This window comes from Plectropomus leopardus, chromosome 22, assembly GCF_026936395.1.
Source record: "Plectropomus leopardus strain MGB_pleo_1.0 chromosome 22, ASM2693639v1, whole genome shotgun sequence".
NCBI lineage: Eukaryota > Metazoa > Chordata > Actinopteri > Perciformes > Serranidae > Plectropomus > Plectropomus leopardus.
Window position 1 is genome coordinate 7,831,368 of NC_142197.1, and position 18,610 is coordinate 7,849,977.

Consider the following 18,610-nt stretch of genomic DNA (forward strand, 5'->3'; position numbering starts at 1 on the left):
TTTAATATTTTGATAATTCAGAGAGAAACTTCCACTAAACATTTTTCTATCAACAACGGCTCTTCGCATATCAACCAAACCGCTTTAACTTCCCAATTTTTTGAATGAGATTTGGCTTGACGCTCGGTGTGCGCTCGTCAGAACGGCGTGTCCCGGCGGGGCTGGGGGAGGGCCCACGGGCGGAGTGAGTCGCCCTGCCCACTCAGTATCTCACATTTGTGTGGCAGTCTGTCTAGCTGCTGTAGTCTGCAGACAGACAGGCAGGCAGTCGGCGGAGCCGTGGAAGTATCCCAGCAGCCAGAGCCCAGGGGCGGCCGGTGGGAGGAGGCAGAGAGTCCGCAGCTGCCGCACCGTTCAGCCTCTTTGACAGCCGCAAGAGGAAGGAGCCGCCCGCACCGACCCATGTCTACGGTAAGAAGGATTTTATTTCTTTTATTTTTAAAAAGGCGCTGGCTGTGTGTGTTTGGACATGAATGTGGGTGTTGGGAGGCAGAGATGTGCCTCGGCACGCCGCTGCCGGAGCATCTTTCATTGGTTTTGTCGGCTGTGTGTTTGGAGCCGCGGGAATCAGCATCAACACGCCGGAGCCGAAAACGTCTCCGCGCGCACTCAGCCGGTAAAATTCACAGTGTTTCGGCTTTTTTTTTAAATAATTTGTTTGTTTCAGTGTAAACGTGGAGGTTGTGTAAGGAGAGGGCGAGCAGTTAGCACGGAGCTGTAGCCGCCTCCGACAGCAGGGCGGCGGGTAAGCGGGACAGCTCGAGCCGCAGTCAGCGTGGAGCAGCTGCGTGAAGCTAACAGCGGTTAATGCTAACGAAACAGGAAGTACGAGCTGTGGCCTTCAAAAGAAAGGCATAAAAATGAATTTATGTTGAAATAAAATATAAGATTTACATTTTAAAATATTTTAACTGTTTTAAAAGTACACAATTAGAGTATTTTTGAAGCCACCAATTTGTAATGAATTAATTATAATTGTAAAATCCAATATGGCGTGCAAATTTTTGCAGTGTTTGCAAGTGTTTTGCATTAAAAAAAAGTCCACTTGAGCCATTTTACCAGGACAGTGTTTGAGCTGTAACTGTTACCACACCCAGCCCTGCCAGTTAGAGTACTTGCAAAGTGCCTTGAAAGCAGTGGTGGTTTCATGACAGATTTCCCCAAACTCTAGATTGATTCATATGACCACATCATGGACATAAGGAGTTTACAAAAGTCTGCTAGCTGATTATTTATTTTCAAGATTACATTTTGCAAAAAGTACCAGTTTTTTTTTCCTGAAAAGGTCAGTGCTTATGTATCAGTAGGTTTTCTTTCTATTTCATATTCAGTATGTATGATGGTTAGAACCAACAGTTAACTGATAATTAGTTAACAAACAGCAAATACACAATTTTACTCTTTTATTAATTGTGTAAGTTGCAAACAAAAGTATGAAACAGTCTCTTAAGGTGCTGTCAAGATCCTGGAATTTCTGACTTTCTAACTGCAATACATGACAGCATTACGTTTTAATTTTTTAATTCAAAGATTAACATAACAAAGAGAACTTTTCTCTTCATTGTTAGCCACAGTGAAACATTATCACCAGCAATTGAAATATCCTTAGGACAGTCACTCTGAAAAACCATGATGGTCAATCTAAAATATTGCATGAGTTTATTTTATATTTTTTAACTGATAAACGATAATGTTAAAATGTTAGAGTTATCAATACACAAATTACTCATGAGTTTTAAATTTTTCCTTTAATATTTTTTCTAACTTTGTTTTATTTTGAAAAAACTTACCGGAAACGACATTTTAGCGACGTTTCTGCTTTGACTGTATCAAACGGAGAGCGTTGGCACGGATTTGTGAAAATGTTAATTTTGTTACTTTTTAAAATTCTCGCAGTGGTTTTAACTGTCTGTGTAGCAAAACTTCACATTAAGGCAGAATTAAGGCTGTTACAACAGAGCTGAGCTGTCGCGCGCGTGTGTGTGCGTGCGTGCGTGCGTGTGTGTGTGTGTGGTTTGCCATGTGGAGGCGAGCCGTTTGAATCACCTCCTGGCTGCTTTTTGCTCTCACTGACGGTGGAGTCCAGCTGACTCTCCGGCTCATGAACTGGGCAGCAGCTCTAAACCACATCAGACCACAGATCCCAGTGTGAGTGGAAATTCCCTCACAGATCTGAGAAGATGTGGTGTGTTGCGTAATGAGTTTTACTTTAGACACATTTGAAAGTGCTTCTTCACCAGCGCAGTCAGTCCTGTCTATCTTGTCTGTCCTATCTGTCTGTTTTAATCACAGTTCTATTTTTACATTTTTAAAAAAAGCGAAAGGAAACTCCGGATAGTCTCCACTTCACTGGAGCGGCCTGCATACACTCTGTTGTATGTTTTTCTCACTCTTTCTGTGCAATATCATAATAAATGCAGCATTGCTGTTGCCAAATGTTATTCTATCAGGGCAAAGAGTCATGTCTATTCAAATTAACCCTTTGAAACCTGAGCAAAATCAAATTAAAAACATGTAATGTTGTGCAATGAACAATTTCAAAAGAAAATTGGCAAAGAATTATTTAAAAAAACAAAACAAAAAAAACCCCTGAAAATCAGCACAGAGAAAAAAAGGTCAAAGAAATAATAAAATAAAATAAAAATGAAGAAAATGTAAGTATAATTAACTTAAATTCTAATAAAAAATCAATTAATTTTCTCTCTGTGTCTCTTATTTTTGGTTCATTTTCTTGTCAGCTTTTCCTAATTTCTTGCAATTTTCGGGACATCTCTTGAAGAGTTGCTTGTTGCTTTTAAGCCATGTTTTCAAAATAAATCAGACCAGTTTTCTCAGGTTTCAAATGTTTAAATGCTTGTGAAAGTAAGACAAGAAACTGATGTTGATCTAGGTTTCAAAAGGTTAATGCTCGCAGATAAATAACATTAAAAAGGACAAATAAAATGTCAGCATGGTAGGACCTTTTACTTTGTAAAACCTCAGGGATCTATTTTTATTTTTTACTTGACTTCATGAAAAAAGTTTGCGGGAACTTTCTGTCTATGATGTTGGAAGTTTCAGTTTGAATTAGGTATTTACTAGAGGCATTTAAACAAAGTATTGTGTTGGATTTCGATATATATTTCAAATTCTAAATTTTGACAGAAAAAATATATATATATATATTTGTAAATGCATATTGGTTCCAAATATCAGTAAGCGGTCTCATTAACTGTTAATAATCAGTATCGGCCCTGAAAAATCAATATCGGTCGACCCCTAACATCGATTACACTCCTGTAGGAGTTCCTATTCTTCATGCAGCTTTATTGGACTCTTTACACAACCACAGATGATCGGCAAACATATACCCCAATAATCGACCAGTCCAATAATCTGTCGACCCCTAATTGATGTACTGTTAAATAAATTCAATGTAGGCTGAACATGTGTCAATTTTGTTTTGACAGGAAAGAAAGAAAAACAGCAATGGCAAAACATGTGTGATGCTATAAACATGTCAGCAGCAGTGGTGGAGGTTTTGTCTAACATATAGTGAAAAATAATTATTATGATTTCCCACAGGCCAGTGCGATGCCCTCAAATGTGTTGATTTGTCCTGCCGATGACTAATATTCAGCTCAAAATGATATAAAACAGAGAAAAGCATCAAATGTTGACATTTTATAAGCTAAAAGCAAATATGTGTCATTTTTGCATGAAAAAAAGCAGATACATTTTCTGCACCAGCAGCTGCACCTCTATTTTTAAAGAGTCCATCATCATAATCATCAAAACAATCATGAAACAATCATTAAAATTGCTTAAAAGGGAAATATCAGTCCATCGTGTTGTGCAAACTGAGATTTTCCCTCAGAAGGTGTGTTTGATGTCTGATCACAGACCTGCCGCCTCCTGAGCTATAAGTGGCAAAATGAGAAAAGTGTCTCGCGCTGATTTCTAAATCGGGATCACAAATAGAGCTCTAATTATCGTCACGAGATGGCCTATATTTTGCTCTCAGATAGGTAAAGTGTGCACGCATATTCACGTACGTGTGCTCATTTATATATTTATAGCTGCAGTAACTTCTGATCACATGCGTTTGATTCTCAACGTGACTCGGCTTCTGAAATCACACGTGTCTTCTTGGTAGTTTCATAACAAAGGCTGCTTTTAGAAAGTCCCTCTTTTGTCTTCCAGGTTCGTAACCCGCCTTGTTTACACGCCTCTCATCCTGTGCTCTCTCTCACCTCCAGCCACAACCGTTCCTGTTAACCCCCTCAGCGCTCTTCTGTCGCCATTCTCTCTTTTTCACAGACTTCTCTCCGTCTTTTCACTCTCTACTTTACACGCCTTTCCCTCCTGTCTCATGCTTTATGTCTGTTTCCATTTTTAAATGCTGAGTTGTGTTTCTGCCCTTTTCATCCGTGCATTGCTGCACCACAGAGTCTATTTATTTATTAACACCATTAAAAACAGTAACAGAAAACGAGTCAAAAAGCATACAGAAGAAAAAAAAAACACAGTCCTGGAGAGGTTAGAAACCCAAATGGGCGAATAGAAATACCTCACCAAAGGTAATACAACAAATTACAAGTAAAACACTAAATTACAGTGTTTTGATGCAAGCAATATACGATGGTGTCAACAAAAAAACGACAAAATTATGAGTGTGTTTGTGCGAGTGTGTATGCAAACGTGTGCATAATTAACCTGTGGGCCACAATATACTAATAAAATCTATTAAGGGGCTTGATTCGTGAGGCTGGCCGCCGGTTGAAGTTGTTGAGAGATGATGATGTTTTGGCGATATTGCCAATACCACGGAGAGTAATGACTGGAGAGGCATGATGGGAGAGCAGCGTGGGAGCTGTTGTCGTCTTGAATTTCCCGGTTCACAGTTTGTCGGAGAGAGGCCGTGTTATGAAAATGTGGTCGGTGGTGTGTGTGGGGGGTTGCAGTGTGCTTCCTCTCCTGCAGAAAAAAAACGCTGCAAGGATGTAAATCTCCTTTTTATATATATATATATATATATATATAGAGTGTGTGTGTGTGTGTTTGTGGGGGTGGGAGAGGAAACCCATAGTCAGCACTGCTACTTTCATGTCGGCCTCAGGTTTCATCAGTGATGTAACACGACATAGACTGCATACATGTCAGTTTGGACATTTTTTTTAAAGATCCTCAGATCTCTTTGCGCCCCTCTTTACATGCACGGCTTTAAATCACACGGTTTACTGTCCGCATCAAAGGGAAGACGCTCTAATTCATTTAAGTCTTCACTGATCAATTAACGTGAAACATGATCAGCTTAAAAGTCTCTGCAGGCGTGTTTCCATCAAACCTCAAACTGCGCAACTGAAACTTAAAATATGAACCAGGCCTAATGGAAATGTGTCAATTTAAAAAAAACTTGCATTTATTGCAGAAAGTTTTTACGCTTGCATGAGGCGGTATTTCAGGTGAAAAAAAGCCATATTTTGCAAAACTGCATTGGAAACACTTTTTTGGCTTTTTCTAGGTCACTTGATGCTATGGCTACATCGAGTTTAACTGGAAATAATGGTGGTTAGTGCGGTGGCTGCAGTAGAAATAAACCTGCCGATGTTTTGAACATCCATCATCTTGGAATGTTATCGTGACAAAAGTCTCATAACGTCACATCATGGAAACGCAGTCATCACGCAATTGTATTTTATCGACTTTTCGAAAACATTGTTTACGTAATGTAAACACTCGCAGCAGCGTGCCTAATGCGGAGGACCATATGAAGAAATCACGAGCTAATTTTAGCTTGTAGCTAAAATACAAAAAAAAGCTGGAAACAGTCTTCAAAACGGTCTGAAGCCTGAGGGTTTTGCTCATCGGGATTACATTAGCATACGTTTTTATATGAATATCCGTCACTGTTTTGACAGGAAATAGGAAAAGCATAATAGGTCCCCTTTAATTACTTTGTTAATTTAGCATGCAAACATTAGCAGGTACAGGTAAGGCAGTTTGAATGTCATTAGTTTTGCCGCCATCGTGTGCATATGACGTGCTTGTTGAACATTATTTCCTCGTTCACATCACCTGACGTTTCCACTTTTCATGCCAACAACAATGTGGTGAATCAACTTGTCAAACAACACCACATTCTTCATCTTTGCTGATTTGAACATTTGGGAAATGACAGATTGCTCGTACTGTCTTCTCACAGCAGGGTGTTTTTTCTGTCTGTGTTGTAGTCCTGCCAGTTAAACCAGTGCCACAGCTGGCACAACCAGCGTCACAGCTGGCAGAGAGCTAAATGGCTCAAATGATGAATGTTGCAATTCAAGAGGAAAACACTTGTTAAGTAAACAGTAAACAGAAAACGCAGGTGTTTTTGAATGGAAAAAGTGCTAAAAAGGTATGAAAGCTAAATCAGATAAAAGTAGCACACAGTTTAGCTGCTGGCGGTTTCTTCGGAGCGAGGCCGGCGGTAATGACGGAGCGGCGGTGCTGCACCTGTGGTTGTTTCTCAAGGGACGCTCCAGGTTGGCTGGAATCAGCGTTTGGTGTAAAAGCTGTGGATGTTGAGGAGAAATGAGCAGCAGAAAAAGAGCCACGAGGAGGAGCGGATCACCCCGAGGACTGTCCTGTAAGGAGGACATCCTGTTTGATTTAAGCGGACCAAACAAGTCGTAATGTCTTGTTTTGAACCTCTTAGAGTTTGGATGCATTTCTCCTGCAGTTTTCTTTTCATTAGTGCTACCTATTAACCCTTAATGCTTATTGATATTTGTTTGGATTTTCAAGCTTGTTGTTTCTGCTCAAAAGTAAGACATTTCCCAACTTCAGAACATGTTTTATTTAGCTAAAAAGACATATATTTAAAACTAACTATTAAACTATTAAGTGCAAAAGGGCAGTACTAAAACAAAAACAGGGTATTGATAGGCAGTGTGCACATAGGGGTAGATGGAGACAGGACAAAACAAGACAAACAAACATACAAAAAAATGATCAGGCATTATCATATTCTTTCTGTTGTTGATGTGCAAACTGAATATTTTATTATGCTCCGGGTCGTTATTGAGGTCAGTTGTGTATTTGTGTTTAGATGCATGCGTGTCTGCAGCTGAGAAAGACGAGAGAGAAGAGGGACAAATAATACTGTGAGGATAATATAGGATTTAGATTATGATGAGGGGGCTATATATAATGAATATACATAATAGTGAATGTAATAATAATAATAATACAAAAAAAATGAATAAATTAATAAACAAATAGAAAAGTAAACTTAATACGTAACTTAAAGAGTAAAATAAAAAAAATTCTGTACATTTTTAACCAAAAAAAGCCAAACATCACTGGTTTCAGCTTCTCGACTGTGAGGATTTTATTGCTTTTCTTAGTCAGATTTGATAGTAATGAAATATATTTTTCGCTGTTCGCTTGGTCGGATACATTCGGAAGCAACTCGCACCAAATAATCTAGATTGATAAATAGCACTACTGGTAAGAGGAAAAAAAAAATGCATATTTTTGATTTTGAGGTCCCTTTAAGAGCCTGCAAATTTCTTACATTTTCAAACATAATGAAAAATTGCAGCATGTTTTGCAAAACATTTAGATTTAATGTAAAATATAGCCTACTGTATATAATTTACAGTAAATGGACTACATGTTGAAAACCACTGATATGGCGCTTTAGGTTGAAGGCTCAAGCAGATGTTGTAAATTAGCATGGGTCACCTTCTCCGTCTGTGGACCTCCTGGCTGTTAATAACCCGAGGGAGATATTTCAGTGGCTGGAATGACATTGAGTCCCACGTGGACATGGGTGCTCCTCTAACAGCATGTCAGCAGAGGGTAATGGGGAGGATTTACAGGCGCTTTCTGGCAGTGAGTCACCCAGTGTTGATAAATGGAGCCGGTGACCACCACATAGAGCACGAGACCACTCTAAGATGTCTAATTAGGTGTAAAGTGCTTCTATAAAGAGCTGGAGAACAAATGCATGGATCAGAGTGAAATAAATAGGAATAAAAAGTCAAATGAAGCTACAGGAAATTATGCACTTCATACTTCCTATTGACGCTAACTCCCCCGACCTGAACAGTCAATATTGATTCACCTCTGCTGGGTTAGGCGCTACTTCTCTGCTATAATCCTCTGCAGCGGCCTGTCTGAGCCTGTGTGCCGATAGTTTTGGTAAAGCGAGTGATTGTTTGAGGGTTTGTAGAGCTGGAAGTTTTGCGACATCACTTTTTCAGTTACAATAATCTGCAATTCAGGGCGTTGTCACTTCTCTAGAAACATGATGCTGAAGCTGTGAAAGGCTTCTGCAATGACACGTTTCCACGAAATAATGTAACAGCATGCAGGTAAATCCAACCTGTGGCCTCGGGGCTTTAATTTGTGTTCGCACATGTCTAAAATAACTTTAATATTAGAGGGTTTACGTGATTTATGTGGTGAGTAATCAACCATCCTGAGCAACTTCATTATCAGATAACCGTGGAAGCCCATTTCTGCTGGTGTAATTTAAAAAAAAGAAAAGTATGTATGTCAAAACAGTCACCTAGTACTGGAAAAATATTAATTTAGTGTCTTGAAAATAATGAAAAATTCTGTCGTTTTGATTAATATATATATTAATTTATTATTATTTTAGATAGTAATTGAGAAAATTTCTCATTTTTGCAAGATTTTTAACTCATTATTTGGAGATGCTATCAAATCATTTTTTAAAAAGCCTCTCATTATTTATTTAAGATGCTAACCAAATTTTTTTTTTCTCTGAAGTTTATCATTATTTTGAGATACTAACTCAGTATCTTAAAATAATGAGAACATTCTAAAGAATAATAAGTCATTATTTTAAAGAGTTTTTCATAATTTCTAGATACTAAATGAGAAAGTTCTTGATTATTTTTAGAAAGTTTCTCATTTCTCAATATTTCAATATGCTAACAATTAAAAAAAAACCCCAACTTATTTCAAAAGGTTTCTAATTTTGAGAAAGTTGTATTAGTGACACACTTTCTTATTATTTTAAGATATTTTCTTGTTTTGATAAACTTGCCGGGATTTGTTTTTTTTTTTATCACACTTGCAGAAATGGGCTTCCATAGATAACCCTTTTCACGGTCACTAGAAGAGGAAAATAGACCAAATTTGTTCTACAGAACAACTATTTGCACATAGTTTGCGAGCGGCATAAATCAAACCCTCTTGGGCATGTGGTACACAAACAGGTTGTTACAGCGGTTATGTGTGTGTTTTTGTGTGTGTTGTTAACACGTTCTGCAAATACAAAAACAGTCCGTGATAGAAACTGTATCCTGAAATCAGGTTTCTTCTGTTCACTCTGTGACTTTTGGTTATAAAAGGCTCCATGTAATGAAATCTTTGCTTCCTTTATGTGATGTTTTTTGTGTGTGTTGAAACAGGATACTGGAGTTGGATATAAATATGAAAAGGGATTCTTCTAATCTGTCAGCGAGTTGGGTGTGAGTTAAGCAGAGAAAATGTATCAGTGTAACATTTGTGCCTGCTTCTGACGGCTGTTTAAGAGTTAAACTGAAAGAGCAAAATTTGTTCTGTCCTTTTTTGGAGAAACTGTAAACTTAATTGTATGAGATGAAGTCAAGGTTAAAAAAATGTAAAAAGAATAAGAAAAATGTTGAAATGTAAAGAGGAATAGGCGAAAGAATATACAGGTAAATTAAAAAATGTGGAAAATATAAAGCAAAATAAATCAAGAATATATAAGTAGTAGTTTTTAATAGTAATTGAAAATGAGGAAAATATAGAATTTTATTAAAAAAATAGATAAGTACATTTTAAAATGTGGAAAACTTAAAGAGAAATTAACAAATAAAAATAAAAAAAATACAAACATAGTTTTCTTATGCTTTTACAGATTTATTCTTTTTTATGGCACTTCCATGACTCCATAATTAAAAGAGGTCTTGAACTAATAATTAGTTAAATTATTGAGTCATCTGTCATTTATTTATTTGATTGTTTCATTTAATATTTAGTGTATAAAAAAGGCAGAAAAGGCTCCAAGGTGATGTTATTATGGGACTTGTTTTGTCAAAACAGGTAAAAAAAAAAAAAGGATTTGCTTTGATATAAGTAAGAAAAGCAGCATTTTAGGCTCAAGCCAGAGAGTTTGGCACTTTTCAATTAAAAAAATTTACCTTGAAGGTTATTCAATTATTACATTTTATGCGGATATTTTGCAGTTGATCAATTTAATCGACTAACAGTCTCAGATATAGTTAAAAGTTTTATTTTTTTCCCTTAAGCAACGATGTTCTAGTCAAGCTCATGTCTCCACTTTTTCGTCACTTTTGATACAGTTCAATATAAGTCATACCTTGCATATTCTATATTACCTTGCCATATTATTTTACGATATATTCTCTTCATTATTGACCTTGTTATGGCTGGATTTTGTGGTAGTTAAAGTTGCTCAGGCTGTTACAGGATTATTGACACTCGGTAAATATGAAACCAAGGATTAACTCAAAAGTTCCTAATTTTGAGCTATGTGAAATGTGGAATTACTTAACTGTTTGTCTAAGCAGCCCGTCAAACAAATGCTAACCTCCTTAAACATACATGATTCTCCATCGTACGAGGCTACAACTGGCAGGCGGCCCGAGGCGATCGTGTTTAGTTGCTTTAGGACCGTTTACTTTTCTCCTTCTTGTCACTTTCTGTGTGTCCTTTATGTAACTGCTCAAGGTTTTGCCTTTTTAAAGGAATAAGCCTCTGGGGATATTTAGAGTGATGTTTGTCTTGGACCCCATTAAGGGATGTCAAAGTGGCCCAACCTGGCTGTCTGTGTCTGGGACTTTTTGGATGAACGCCCAGCCCTCCTATGCATGGTCACTGTGGCTGGCAGCCAATGCTATGCAACATTTCCTTTTTATACTTGACAGTCTTTTCTTTTTCCGTTAGACCTGGGCTTTAATATCTAACATGGTAATCCCTCTCACTTACCCGCTGATTAGTCGAACACAAACGAGAGAGCAGGAGCTTATTGTGATTGTATCCTCCACACCGGTTACACAATGCTTCACAGTACAGGCCAGGTACAGAGGAGATCCAGGCTGCCACTCCCAGGGTGACTTTGAAGTGAAACATAAAGCATTTTGTAAAAGACCTATCAAAGACTGTAAATAACCCCATTTTTATCTGGTATTAATAATGCCCGTCAGCAGGTTGACATAGACTATATGGCCTTTCATACTGCCCATGTATTTACTGTGCAGTTTGCTTTCAGTTTGGTCAAATGTGTGTGATTTCTCTTAGAAACATGGGAAGGCAGTGAGCAACTTAAGAAGAAATGACCCAAAAATTTGCAGGAAATTAGTAAAAAGTACAAAAAAAATAACCGTAAATTAGCCCTGAAAACAGTAAATTGAATTTAAATTAAAGAACAAATAAAGGAAGAAATGAGCTAAAGTTCTTAAAAAACAATGAGAATTTTGTAACATATTTTAATATATAGTAAGGAAATTAGAATATAGTTTTGCGGACATTTTTCCATTTTTATCTTTTTTAATTTTCTAAATCAACTAATTTCGACTAAGACTAAATGTCTTAGCAAGTTGGTCTTTGCCTTTTCCTATGATTTTGAAAGATTTCTAACCAATTTCCTCAGGTTTCAATATTTGTAAGGCGTCACAGCACCAAAAAGTGATGTCAGTCCAGGTTTTAAAGAGTTAAATCCGCATTGATCGTGGGGAGCTGCAGGATGAATAATTGATCTGTTGAGTACCCATCAAATCGATGGAGAGGAGTAGCTGCTGCGGGGCAAATTAGACCAGCGCAATTATCGTTCAAGTTCCACTTTTGTTGCACCTAATGCTCTGCTGCTCCATCTGTGCCCAGAGTGCACTCTGAGAGTGTAGTGCAATCAACACCTGAACTGTGTATTTCAGCAGCGCTCCTAATGGTCCAGGTCCAAAAATATAAAATGCATTAGTGGTGGTGTATGTTTTAATCGTGGTGGGCCGCCACAAATACATTAAAATGTGGGAAACCCTGAATTATGTTTACTACCCGTTCAAATAAAGCTTAAAAGCATCTCCTTGAAGGGCCGTATTGACCTCATAAAATGTGACCCCAGTGATCTCAGTTTTGGGCCACATCAGTTACTCTGGCAGGGTGGCTCTAAGTAGCCCCTGCGCGACCACATCCTCACTCCAATCCCAGGAAGAGAGCAGCCTTTCTTTTAATCTGTCCGCCTAGCCTTGTACCCAGCAGACAGCCAAAGCTGATTGCATCCTCTTTTCCCCGAAATACACACAAACACACTCTCGCATTAGCAACAACAACCTTGTCCTTCTGGCACAGATATATTTGTCTTCCATTCACAGAAATTGGCAACAGCACAACTCTGCATCTTTTAAAGGGCGGGCATCTCGTCCTAGAGAGAAGTATGTTCGTCTTCAGAAACTATTGGCGCTCTACCGGGATCAGCAGTGGGTTTGATTTCAGGAGGTTGTGTCACTTTCACCAACGACAAAAAGATTATGATGGTATAGTGTTGAAATCCCGTTGCATTACTGCGTCCTAATCTGTCCGCTAGCAGCGTGAAATCGGAAATAATCTGTGGATGTTCATGACTCAAAACCGTCGTGTGTTTTCCACCTTGGCTCTAATCTGCATACGGATGGATGGACGAGATACTCGAACAGCGAATCAATTGATTCCAGAGCTCTCGTGTCATTAATTATAAACCTGGCTGGAAGCAGCTCAAAGTGAAGCTGTCGAGTATGTGTGTGTAAAGTCGTGCATTACTCTCAGTGTTCGCTGTAATCTACCTTTGCACCGGATACCTGATTAAATGACTCGGTCACGGATATTGGTTTCCATGCAAAGTGAGCTGGTCGTTGTTAAAAAGCACGGACGAGTCTTGAATTAAAAGACGGCGTGTGTGTGGTAATATCATGTCTCTGAGCCTTCAGTTTTAACGCTCATGCATATGAATGTGACCACAACTCCTGGATTAAGAGGAGAGAGTCCTCGGTTATTGAGCGGTCATTCAGCTCTTTGCTGTGTGAATTGGCTGTTAATTTCAACAGTGTGTCTGAGATTATCATCGGCATATTACAGCACGGTGGATTTATAAAATAAGAGATATTTAGAGGTCTAAACTAAGACAGACTCATGAAAAACCCTCCAGAACCTCACGTGCTTAACAGAGTTTCTGCAGGTGTTGACTTTTTCTTTTTTCTTCTTCTCCTCTCTTTTTTAAAAAGCAGTGGTTTAACTTTTCAAGAAGAATTGGTGTCCATTTCCTTGAGAAAATGTCATTACACAGGTCTTGAATATTTTCCTCCCTGCCACAGTAACATTAGTTATTACATTTTTTAAATGTGGTTGCAGGTTGTCAGAAGACTTCATAGTAATTACTGTAAAATTTTGACTCCTCTGCTCTCTACTGTCTACTAACCTGTTGAACGTGACACACCAAAAGAAAGAAAGAAAGGCATGAGCGTCTTCTGCTAGCAATAAGATAGCAGCCCATCACTTGTATTTAATTGATTTTCCTGTGTTTGCTAATATATGTGAAAAATAGGTGTATAAATGGTTGTTTTAATTAAATACAATGCACAATATTTTCATTAATGTATAAAAAAAGTAATACTTTGTTTTAGGGGTTTGTAATTTCTTAATAATTTCAAAAGACGTTTCCTAGAAATACAGTTTGATACAAATTAAAGGGAAGTGAAAACGAATTGGTATCCCATGAACTTGCCTCTAGTTAATTAAATCTTTCATCAGTGCACAGCAGGTCAGCTGAACATGCAAAAACTTACATTTTTCTCTACAAACCAGCATAAAGTTAAAAAAAATATGAAGAATGAAGTTTCTAATAATAAATTAACACTGACTGAATATGAATTTTGGATTAAATGTAGCTTTTCTTTCAAGATGTTCTCTTCCCTCCATAAGCAGTACCAAATTACACGTTTTTTTCCCCAGGCAACATGTGAGGAAATTATTGGGAAATTCTGGAAAGACAAGAACATTTTGCAGCATTAATATTTATCAAGTTTATCAACAGATTTAAGCCTATATTGACCATCTTTACTTTGCATCTGACAAAACAAAGTTCAAAGCTAAACACATGCACAAAAAAAATCAGTAAATTAATCTGTAATTTTGTTAGTTTTTTAATTATAGTTTTCTTGGAGTCATTTACTTGGATAATGAGACAACAATAATTACTCGTCCTACTCCCAAAGTAGGAAAGCAGCTTTGAGGAACCGCAGTCGTATCCTGACTCACGCCTGTTTCCACATAAGGAAAATGAGCCTGCGGGATAAGTGACAGGGCAGCTGTGACCTTTGACCCCGCTCTGTGATAAGGGGTTGTAACTGCCTCGCCAATTACGGCCCGTTCCCATCATCGCGGCATGTCCTCCTATGTGAGCGTGTCAGGCTGCTGAAAGCCTTTTGTCGGTCGCCGTGGTAATGGCTGCAGCCGAAGGTTTGTGTGGGTATTTTATGTCATTTGTAAGAATTGAAAAACTGCACCTCCAAGAGCATGCTGGGTAAAAATGACACAAATCTGTGTCCTTAAACACGATCTCATTCACTATTTCTTACATAAGAAACGTCTGTGACAGCGTGTTATGTAATAACACCGTGTTATGTAATAACTCAACAAAATGTAATGCGCTTCATTATGTGATTACACCTGCATTTTGTAAGAAATTAGTACATATAGCACTCGTTATTACAAAATGCGAGAGTTGTATTATTATTTTTTTTTTAAAACGTTATAATACATAACCAACCAAAATGGATGTCTAGGATGTCAACTGTAATGCCAGTAGGTCAGAGACACTCAACTTGCTCTGCTTGGGGGCCACGTTTGCAAAATAAGAGGAGGCCAGGGGCCCGATACATGTTTATAAGATTTTAGGATGTTTTTTTTTATTTTGGGACGTTTTTAGGATTTTAGGACATTTGTAGGATTTCAGAACTTTTGTAGGATTTAGAGACGTTTCTCTGATTTTTGCTCGTTTCTCAGATATGAGACGTTTTTAGAATTTTGTGACATTAGGGGCTTAGCTAGGGCCTTTGTGGGATCCTCTGCTGGCACTTTTTTGATAAACAAGCTCAATTTTGATGCTGTTTTATGCACTCTGCCACCTGTTGTATACTAGAAGTACAGGAACAATGGATTTTGGTTTTAAATACAAATATTTGACTATTGGTCGAACATTTTTCCCATGTTAGAGTTTAAGTTTGAATTTGTTTTGGCGGGACGTTCAGATAAGGGAGCAGCACGTTCACGAAATCTGAACACAAGTGGTCAGCTGGAGATACAGGTGTGACCAGTGTCTCGGTCGTTCACTTGTATTCGGATCATTAAAATGTGTTAAAACCAGGTGTAAACAGGTTCAGGGACTTCATGTCGGGAGCCAACCTGGAAATATTCATTCATGCTTTGGTCTTTTGAGGAAGCTCCCCAAAGAGACCATCAAAGCTCAATCAAACTGCAGATTTCAGGGACCAAAAGGTCAAACCACATCGGTCCGATTCTTACGTCGTTACACTGGTTTCCTGTCAGCCCCAAAATTAAATACAAGGCAATGCAGCTTGTTTATAAATCAATACATGGAGTGAGACCAAAACACATTTCAGAGGAGTGAACTCCTGCCAGGCCTCCGAGGACACGTGGGAGCGGGCTGCTCGCGGTGTCCGGCGCCAGGGCTAAACTTCACGAGGCAGCTTTTACTTACTGCTGTTAAACAGACAGACTTTTGAATCGTATCACGCTGTTTATGGATGTTATCAGTTAAGCTGAGTTATCCAAATTAATCTTGTTTTATCTATACAACCGATTTTCAGACTCTGAATGAAGTGCATAAAGTTTTTTTGAATATAGAGCAGCCTATATGACACAGCCCAGGTGCCTCTTCATGGTCTTTAAAATGTCAGAAATTTGCACCAAAAAAATCCCAATCAGACTTTCCCAAAATCGAAGGAGACATCTTTGAATTGCTTGTTTTGTCCAACCAGCATTCATAAACCAAAACTATTGAATTGATATCATAAACGACTAAGAAAACTGATAAATATTCAAATTTGAACATTTTGGACCCATACATTTTTGGCAAAAAATTGAATTAAATCAATAATCTAAATAGTTAATTCTGTCAGTCAACTAATTGTTTAAGTTCTAGATGACTCTATCAATCATCTGTGAGTAACGTCTAAATAAATGCATTTTTTGTGTGTTTTTAAGTTGTTAAAGCACATTTTAGTTAGTCATCACTTTATGTCAAACTCGTTTGGTTTCACATATTTCGTACACTGGCAGAGTTTTGCTGTTTTTCACCAAAGCAATATTACACAAGAGTAAATAATAATAATCATTTTAACTTTTTCCCATAAGTAATTTTCCACTGACAGATTTTGCTGTCTGAACGTCACATGTAAGGTGTCACCGTGTCATTGACTCACTGGCACGGCTGATGTGATCCAAATATTTCCAGTAAACTCCAGTTAGCAGTCAACCAGTCATCCAGTGTGTTGTTATCATTTCCAAAAGTCATGTTTTTATCTCCTGAAATATTCAGCATTAATCCACATTGGTGCATAGTTTTGTTACTTGAAAGAGGTGTGTGGGTTTGATTTGGTTATTTATAGCCTCTAAGCACAAGTGCACATGAACTGGGACCCAGTGTTCTTGCTGGAGGGCGTGTGGATCATGCCTTCATATTTTGGTGTTGTCTGCGTATTCAGCCTTTTTGGGGGCAAACAGGACGCTTCACTTTAGTGTTGATGTGTCATTTTTCTCTTTGTATCTTGGATTATTCCTAAAGATTGGTGTTTTGTTGCAAGTTTAAAAAAACATTGGTAGAGAAACAATGGACCTTTTTATGGTCACTGTGAAAAGATGCCTGTAGAAACCCACAAGTGAGAATAATAATACTGTTTCTATTTTTCTATTTTCTCCTTTTTGACTAATATTAGGCAGTAATGCTCAGACCCCTCTGTGTGCTGAACTGTCTTTGGTGTTATCTGATCTCATTCTCAACCTCTTGTTTTTGTCCTGCGCTGCTATTTGAGTAAAAAAGAAAGAAAGTGGTGTGGGGATTCATACCATGATGACTACAGAGCAGGTTCATGACCTCCCGGCCCGGTCGCAGCACTCGGGAGTAAGAGTGCCAGTCTGGGTCTGAGCCAGGCGTGATCTGACACCACAGCACCGAGAGGCTCTGTCACTCAGAGACTGCTGGTGTAATTACAGAATCCATCAGACATAATGTAGACAATGCACTGATGCACCAGTGTGTGAATACACAGGAACATAAGCTGACACACACACACACACACACACACACACACACACACACACACTGAATCTCCTGTGGCCAGAAATCTGATAGTGAGCAACAACCTTTACTTGTAGATTCAAAATTGGCTTGTGGTTTTAAAAAAAGACACTGCTTCAATCCTTGTAGCCCACATCTAATATAATTAATTCTTATTAGATTATCTTTTAGCTGTGTCGGAAAAAAATAAGTAGTATAGAAGACCTGCTTCTTCTTTTTTTTTGTAGTAATGCAATCTGGGATGAGAGCCCTTGAAAGCGCTGTGTAATTACGTGGGTTTTTTTCTAAGGCGGCAGGCAGTGTCACAACCTCATATACTGGAGCGGGGGAGTCGAGCTGCAGGATGCTGGGAAAGATGTTTCCTAGCGATGCGTCATCGTAGGATGTACGTGACCTGTTTCTATTTAAGTAGAATAATTACTTGTGGTAAATCAGCCACTGTTAATCACTGTAAACTGTATACGTTTTGTGCTTAAACAATAGAACTTTCTTAAATGCAAGTTTTAATGCAGCCCAGTTACCAGGATAAAATGTGTTATTGTACGCTTCTGTAAACTACAGATACATTTGTAGATTTCATATGTGCGATTTAGTTAAGATTACATATGTGCTGAGTTTCTCATCAGGACGAGGAGGGGATGGTGGACTATGTGACATCTAGGCGAAACGGCTGCCAACAGCCAACAAACGAGGGTCATTTTTAATGACATTTCAAGACATTTCCTGGAGTGTTTTTTTTTGCAAGAAAAGTGGGTGTTTTTAATCACAAAGTGGATCATGTCAAGCCAGAAAGCGAGTGGTTTTCAGCAACAGTTTGGGCATATCGAAGCATGTTTGTATCTACAAAAGAGAGTGTTTTTAACATGAGTTTGATAAATGTCCAGATTTCTTTCGTGACAATGGTGAAACCTATTCAGAGGTGTTTTTAGCGACAAAAGCATGTTTTTTTAATCACAGTGTGGGACATATCCAGCCATGTTACAATAGACGATGCATGTACAGCCATATTTGTTTGCGACAAAAGTGGATGTTTTTTATGTCAGTTTTGGACATTTCCAGCCGATCAGTCAAGAGAATTTTAGTGTTTGTAGTGACAAAAGTAGGCATTACAGTTTGGGACACGCTCAGCCGTGTTTGTGGCCAAAAAATGAGGTATTTTTTAAGGACAGTCATGTCCAGCAATGTTTATTGAACTATAGGTTTGGTTTCCTCACCAAATAGTTCTTGTGCGTAAACAGAACCGCACATTAACCGCAGTGTTGTCACAACAAAAACTGA

At 38.2% G+C, this 18,610-nt stretch overlaps 1 protein-coding gene across 1 annotated transcript in view; it reads left to right on the forward strand.

Annotated features, from left to right (window-relative positions):
- The first annotated feature begins 222 nt into the window (after window positions 1-222).
- The window catches only part of LOC121961165 (fatty acyl-CoA reductase 1), a 66,893-nt gene continuing 48,505 nt past the window's right edge, over window positions 223-18,610 (forward strand). The window contains exon 1 of the mRNA XM_042511044.2: window positions 223-411. Within this exon, the coding sequence (XP_042366978.1) occupies window positions 403-411 (9 nt within the window). The 5' untranslated portion in view covers window positions 223-402. The remainder of the gene's footprint in view (window positions 412-18,610) is intronic.